General features: G+C 40.7%; 1 protein-coding gene across 1 annotated transcript in view; it reads left to right on the plus strand.

Moving 5' to 3' along the window:
- Positions 1 to 7,713, plus strand: part of LOC123987090 (B-cell receptor CD22-like) — a 152,266-nt gene that overhangs the window by 6,796 nt on the left and 137,757 nt on the right. The window contains exons 2-3 of the mRNA XM_046075739.1: positions 3,693 to 4,049; positions 4,196 to 4,423. Of these exons, the coding sequence (XP_045931695.1) occupies positions 3,693 to 4,049; positions 4,196 to 4,423 (585 nt within the window). The remainder of the gene's footprint in view (positions 1 to 3,692; positions 4,050 to 4,195; positions 4,424 to 7,713) is intronic.

Consider the following 7,713-nt stretch of genomic DNA (forward strand, 5'->3'; position numbering starts at 1 on the left):
TATTTGGGGTGCACCTCTCAAATTAGCAAGGGCATAGCAGAGGTCACCCATGCTACACACATAGGTCTCCATGGCATCAATGTCCATCATTCTGAAAATTACACAAAATACATAATAAAATACACAGTATAAAAAAGTGGTTAACTGTAAAAAAAAAAGTGATGGCAAGCAGAATCATTAACTCCGCTACACATGCAACATTAGCAAACAACCAGTAAGAATCATTTCTTCATTTCAACTTGGAGATGTACAAGTTGTCATCTATAGCTTAATACATCCTGCATATTAATTACGTAAACAGGAAGAAAGTCAGCTCAGCTTTTAACACCTCAACGTCTGTTTTTAGAAAACTGTATTAAGCACAGAGACAAACTGTCCTCAAAGACAGCTTCCTCCCTTTTTCATTAGAAATGTTCATTGTGACTAACTGACATGCAGGACTTCTCATGTATCTGATCTACCTGCTGCGTAAATTTAATAGACGTGAGGTGCAGCTATGAGTTTAACAGCAGCTGTTATCTCTTCCACATCAGATTCTCCATCCCTCATGTCATTGCCAGAACCTCCTGGGCATTAGTCCTTCTTTTGCTGTTCTGCTTATATCTATGAAATACGTAGCTGTAGCTCGTGACAGCCAGCTTATCAACGGTCGTTTAAACAATTGCCTCTGTATCGAGGGGGCCTGGATTATATTTGGGGTGCACCTCTCAAATCAGCAAGGGCATAGCAGAGGTCACCAATGCTACACACACAGGTCTCCATGGAAACAATGTCCATTATTCTGAAAAATACATAATAAAATACACAGTATAAAAAAGTGGTTAACTGTAAAAAATAAGTGATGGCAAGCAGAATCATTAACTCCGCTACACATGCAACATTAGCAAACAACCAGTAAGAATCATTTCTTCATTTCAACTTGGAGATGTACAAGTTGTCATCTATAGCTTAATACATCCTGCATATTAATTACGTAAACAGGAAGAAAGTCAGCTCAGCTTTTAACACCTCAAAGTCTGTTTTTAGAAAACTGTATTAAGCACAGAGACAAACTGTCCTCAAAGACAGCATCCTCCCTTTTTCATTAGAAATGTTCATTGTGACTAACTGACATACAGGACTTCTCATGTATGTGATCTACCTGCTGCATGAATTTAACAGATGTGAGAAGCAGCTATGAGTTTAACAGCAGCAGCAAGTGGATTTGTTGTCTTCCTTCTCTCTGTACAAGGTACTGGACATCTTTATATTGTGTTAGCACACTTCAGAAAATCAGAGGAAAGTGGGTTTCTTAGTAAATAAATAGATTTGATATGTGATGTTATGCAATGTGGTGCGACCCCTGCAACACCAGACACTAACTTCTCTCTTTAAATTGAACTCTTTACAAGACGTCCAACAGAGAGCTGTTTTGGAGACCAACAACATTTCTGTAAACTTATCTTACCATAACATCATAATCTTTATAAACTGAAGTATCGTGCAACATTAAAGACAGTTAACTATATATGTGTGGATAGACAGAATTACTGTACAAACAAAACAAGCCTCTGAATACTTTGTTACAAATAAAATTCAGCACTCTGTGGAACTTCCTTCATCCTTCTGCAGTCCTCCAAACTCAATTCTGAGGCATCTAGCTGCTAAGGAGACAGATATTTCTCTTCGTCTTCCCCACCTACAAACATTGACTAAGCTCGGTGTGCTGCTGCTGCTGCCTGGAAATGAACTCTGAAAAGAGAATTTTGCCTCATTCTGTACATTAATTTTTTGAGAAGAAGCTAACAGTAAAATTAAGGGAGTGTTAAATTAAATTGTATTCCAGATATTATTGAATATGTCACAGATTTACTGACAGATATTCCAGACATGGGGATCAGCCAAAGTTCCTCAGTAGTTATTTCTCTCTCTAGAATAAGTGTTTTGTTATCTACATGTCACAGTAGTTGCTCACGTCTCAGTGTTCTGCATTCCTCTAAAGTTTCCATTCACACTCTGCAGCAGCCATGTATTACTGCCCTCATGCTTTTTGTTAATGTTGTTAAAGTTCACAGTTTCAATACATTGCTGTTCCGGCACTGCACCCTCTGTATGATGTCCTGCCTTAGCACACTTAGGGACTGCAGAGATCATGAGTACATCTCTGACTCTTCCTTTGCATTATACATATATATATTCTCATGTGACACTAAATGATTTGTAGGCTTCACCATAGCTCTGTTCCCTTTTTTTTTTTTTAAAGATGGTAAAAGTCCCCACCACAGAAGCAGAAATATAAGAAAATGTGTGCGATACAAAAAAAAAGTTATATATTGAATTTTCATGCTCCTCTAAAACAAGTTGGTAGTATGAGATTATCAACACATTCTCACTCCTGACTCGTCACATATTGACACTTGGTCAAGGCCCATTAGCGTCGTTTAAGGATCTGCGGTCAAGTTAGTAATGCTTAACAACAACAAATATGCAACGTCCAGTTAGACTTTCAAAATACACTGCTCAAGAAAATAAAGGGAACACTAAAATAAAACATCCTAGATCTGAATGAATGACATAATCTCATTAAATACTCCTTTCTTTACATAGTTGAATGTGCTGACAACAAAATCACACAAAAATTATCAATGGAAATCAAATTTATCAACCCATGGAGGTCTGAATTTGGTGTCACACTCAAAATCAAAGTGGAAAACCACACTACAGGCCGATCCAACTTTGATGTAATGTCCTTAAAACAAGTCAAAATGAGGCTCAGTAGTGTTTGTGGCCTCCACGTGCCTGTATGACCTCCCTACAACGCCTGGGCATGCTCCTGATGAGGTGACAGATGGTCTCCTGAGGGATCTCCTCCCAGACCTGGACTAAAGCATCCGCCAACTCCTGAACAGTCTGTGGTGCAACGTGGCGTTGGTGGATGGAGCGAGACATGATGTCCCAGATGTGCTCAATTGGATTCAGGTCTGGGGAACGGGCGGGCCGGTCCATAGCATCAATGTCTTCCTCTTGCAGGAACTGCTGACACACATGAGGTCTAGCATTGTCTTGCATTAGGAGGAACCCAGGGCCAACCGCACCAGCATATGGTCTCACAAGTGGTCTGAGGATCTCATCTAGGTACCTAATGGCAGTCAGGCTACCTCTGGCGAGCACTTGGAGGGCTGTGCGGCCCCCCAAAGAAATGCCACCCCACACCATTACTGACCCACCGCCAAACCGGTCATGCTGGAGGATGTTGCAGGCAGCAGAACGTTCTCCACGGCGTCTCTAGACTCTGTCATGTCTGTCACATGTGCTCAGTGTGAACCTGCTTTCATCTGTGAAGAGCACAGGGCGCCAGTGGCGAATTTGCCAATCTTGGTGTTCTCTGGCAAATGCCAAACGTCCTGCACGGTGTTGGGCTGTAAGCACAACCCCCACCTGTATTTAGGAAGAGATCATGCTTTGGGTTAAAATAACTACGTATGTCAGATACCACGTAAGTTAACTTACTTACTTCATATGTGACGAGTCGGAGAGTGAGAACGGGTTGAGATTATCTTTGTCTCTCACTGACTTAAAGTGGGATGGCATGAGAGCCAAAGAAGATGTAGAAAATGTAGCTTCACACGCTGAAGCACCTGCACTACAAATGAAAGTCTGTCTCCTGATGTTGTTGAGTCTGACTGTAGTTTCTGATGTGCTCTGTGTTACAGTGATACAGGCTCAGAATGGCTGGGGAGTGACTTACACCTCTACTCAGATCTGTGCCTTAAAAGGATCAACAGTGGAAATAAACTGCACCTACACATACCCATCCAGAATAAATGGCCGTGATACTACAGTTGAGAAAACATTCTGGTTTACTAAATTGCTGAATAAAGAACCTGTGGATCTGAGAACAGACTCAGAGTACGCAGGTCGTTTGCAGTACATTTGTTCTAACAACATCTGCACTCTGAGAATCACAGACCTGAGAGAGAGCGACTCAGCTCAGTACAAGTTCAGGTTCATAACAAACCAACCAGGTGGAAGCTATACTGGTTCACCTGGAGTCACTTTGTCTGTCACAGGTAACACTTTCATATTCATATGTTAATTATTTTCAAATGTTCAACATCTATAAAACTATATATAATATAAATGTGTTGAGTGTGTATATTCATGTGCGTATGTTGACACTTTTGTCTAAAATAATATTCCTGTTCCTTCTCCACAGATCTCCAGGTGCAGGTGATCAGATCAACAGTCTACAAGAATTATACTGAGGCAGAGCTGCTTTGTCACAGCAGCTGTCGTCTTCCTGATCGTTCTTCCTACGTCTGGTTCAAGAATGGACAGAAAATGGAAAGGGTGGAGACATCTTCTTATAAAGATCAGTTTTATCATGGAGACATCATCTCCTGTGCTGTAAAAGGACATGAGGATTTCTGCTCTCCTTCAGTGTGTGAGTTTACTCCACTGTGTCGGGAAAACAACACACATACACACTGATATTACAATACTATTACTATTTTAAATGTAATGGAGTCTTCTAGACTTAACACAAAAAGTAATGAAAGTCCAGTCATTACTTGTGTAGAGTGTGTGGGTTGTGCTCATGAAAAATCTTCTCTGACAATGCCAACAGCTTTTCTTTGCTGTTGAATCTTGTTATAATAATTAATATTAATAAGTATTTTTTTCTTATTTTTTTTTACTTGCCACAAATGCTGGTTGAAGAATGGGATGCCATCCCACAGCAGTTTGTGACCAGGCTGGCTACTGTAGACGCAGCAACATTATTTATAGAAAGAAAAAAATATTTATAGAAAGAAAAAACTATCACCAGTAGAAAAGCCACATTTAGATACATGTTGTGATATAACAAATTATTTGCTATTGTGTGAAATTCTTGTGATTCATGAATATTTAAAGTATATAATATGTTGCTGCTAAATTTAATGTTTTGGTTTTTCTAATGTTTCTCATATTGAGATGCTCCATTACTTCTAATGAAGATGTGAAAGCCAGTAGCTCTCAATTAGAGTTAACTGAACAGTTTTTGACTGAGAATGAATGGATATTATTAGTCTTTAACTTTTGACAAATGTAAATGCACCGTATTTGTATAGCGCCTTTCTAGTCTTTTCGACCACTCAAAGCGCTTTTACACTACATCTGCATTCACTATTCACACAAATTCACACACTGAGCCTAAGTGCTCAAACAGAAACTAACATTCACACACATTCATACACTGGCAGGGTTCAGTATCTTGCCCAAGGACACTTCGATTTACCATTTAAATCATTTAGTGCTGGGCAACGATTCAAATTTTTAATCGTGATTAATCGTATAGTTATGCACAAAATTGAATAATGAATTGTAAAGCAGTGTGTTGCACACTTTCAATTTAAATGTACTGCTATATACACAAAAGTAGTTTGCAAAAACTTTGAACAAATACGGTGCTTTTTACCAGCAGTAGGCTATTCCCTTTATACAGTAGATACAGTAGAAATAAAATATTTCTTGTAAATCTCAACTTAAACATTAATGTAATCAATTCAAATATAAAACCAAAGCTATTTGCCACTGCCAGGGCATTACCTTTTATCGCTTGTTAAAGCAAGTTACCATCAGAGTCCAGTTTTTTGGAGGGGGCTGGGGGTTCTGAACAGGTGTCAGCAGAAACATTTTCTTTTATCAGGGAGCAGTCTATGTGCAGTAGCAAGTGTCCCTGTTAGAGTGAGGTGAAGTGGTCGAGCACAAAGTGTAGCAACAAGCGGGTGCGGGTACTAGAATTGCGAAACATTATTGGATAATTCTTATAGTTGACATTTCTCTGGGCCAATCGGAATCTTGAAGCACACAGTGTCAACTGAGCTCGCCATTGGATGAGACACCTGGCTATAATTTACAATAATATTGTATTGTCGTTATACCTACTACATTATTATAATTACGTTAAGCTATGCTAAAAGTGGTACCGCCAGACCCGGAGATCGGCTGAAAAAAACAATTGTTTTACTTGAGGGATGGTGGAATATCCCTGTACTACTCGAATTCTGAGCTACCCTGAATATTAGGTTGTTGTGCGCGCTCACGCGTTAGGCAGCAAAACATGCTACAAGAGTGACGTTTTTTGGCACTAATGGCTTGCCATATTCATGCTGTGGGTAAGTTAAATGTGAGAGTTTACACAAGAGTTGATGCGAGAGTAACGTCGGGAATCCACTGACTCCGTCTACGGCACGTTACGGCTGCGTCGCGGTTTTGATGCGTCCACAGCCCAGCTTCATAGTCCACTGGAAGCATGTCAGAAGCGTTTCAGCAGCGGAGCGTTTTAACCGTGTTTATTATTGTTTTACGATCGGGAGGCGCCACAGAGTGTTTTATTTTGAAAATTGACCGGATCCTCTATGCCGTTCTGTGTCTGACTTCCTGTCTGTGCTGCTTGACGCGGCTGGCGACGAAAATAGATTTGCTACCTATTCTCTGTGGAGCGGAGCGGGGAGCCGCTTCTGGGACGCTTCTGATATGCGCTGCAGCCGCAGCTGGTGGACTCAAGAGCACTGACTATTATGGGCTATTTAGATAACCCCCCCGAGACACTGTCACCTTTATTACTCTGAGGAGTTTGCAGGTCTGTTAAAAATGTGTTATTGGCTGTCAGTTTCCACCAGCAGGAGTCAAACCTGGACAGCTCCAGGATCAGCACTCTAGACAGCTGCTGTGACAAATACTAGAGAGAATCAAAAAGAAACAAACAGAGAAGTTTTAATGAAAACAGTCAATCTTTGACAACATATTCTAATCTTCAAGTAATTCATGTTCATATCTCCACCAGATGGACAACAAAGTAACAACTGGGACATCAGAATAACTAATCAAAATTTTATTTCTCCTGTTAGCTTGTGGCAGACAGTCAATGCTTAAAAACAGGCCTGTAAACAAATATTGACAAGTTGTCTCTCTTTTGTCCCCAGATGCTCCAAAGCTTCCCTCTGTGTCAGTGAGTCCCTCTGCTGAGATAGTGGAGGGCAGTTCAGTGACTCTGACCTGCAGCAGTGATGCTAACCCTGCAGCTAAATACACCTGGTACAAGGAGAACCAAACACTGATTCAGGGACCAGAAGACGTTTATCATTTCACCTCTATCAGCTCTAAGGACAGCGGGATCTACCACTGCAAGTCTGAGAATGAGTATGGCCAGATCAACTCCACATCTGTATCCATAGATGTTCAGTGTAAGTACAAAACATCAGCAAAAAACTTCGACATACAATGTGTTGAATTACAGATATTATATATATTATCCTCCATGAGGAACATGGCATTATATTAGGGCCCGAGCACGACCGTGCGAGGTCCCTATTGAATTTGTAAAGATTATATATATATATTTTTAGGGCCCGAGCACGACTGTGTGAGGTCCCTACTGAATTTGCTCAGATTATTAGGGCCCGAGCACGACCGTGTGAGGTCCCTATTTAATTTGCTAAGATTATATTTAGGGCCCGAGCACGACTGTGTGAGGTCCCTATTGAATTTGTAAAGATTATATATTTAGGGCCAGAGCACGACCGTCCCTATTGAATTTGCTCAGATTATTAGGGCCCGAACACGACCGTGTGAGGTCCCTATTGAATTTGCTAAGATTATATTTAGGGCCCGAGCACGACTGTGTGAGGTCCCTATTGAATTTGTAAAGATTATATATTTAGGGCCCGAGCACGACCATGCGAGGTCCCT

This window comes from Micropterus dolomieu, linkage group LG01, assembly GCF_021292245.1.
Source record: "Micropterus dolomieu isolate WLL.071019.BEF.003 ecotype Adirondacks linkage group LG01, ASM2129224v1, whole genome shotgun sequence".
Taxonomy (NCBI): domain Eukaryota; kingdom Metazoa; phylum Chordata; class Actinopteri; order Centrarchiformes; family Centrarchidae; genus Micropterus; species Micropterus dolomieu.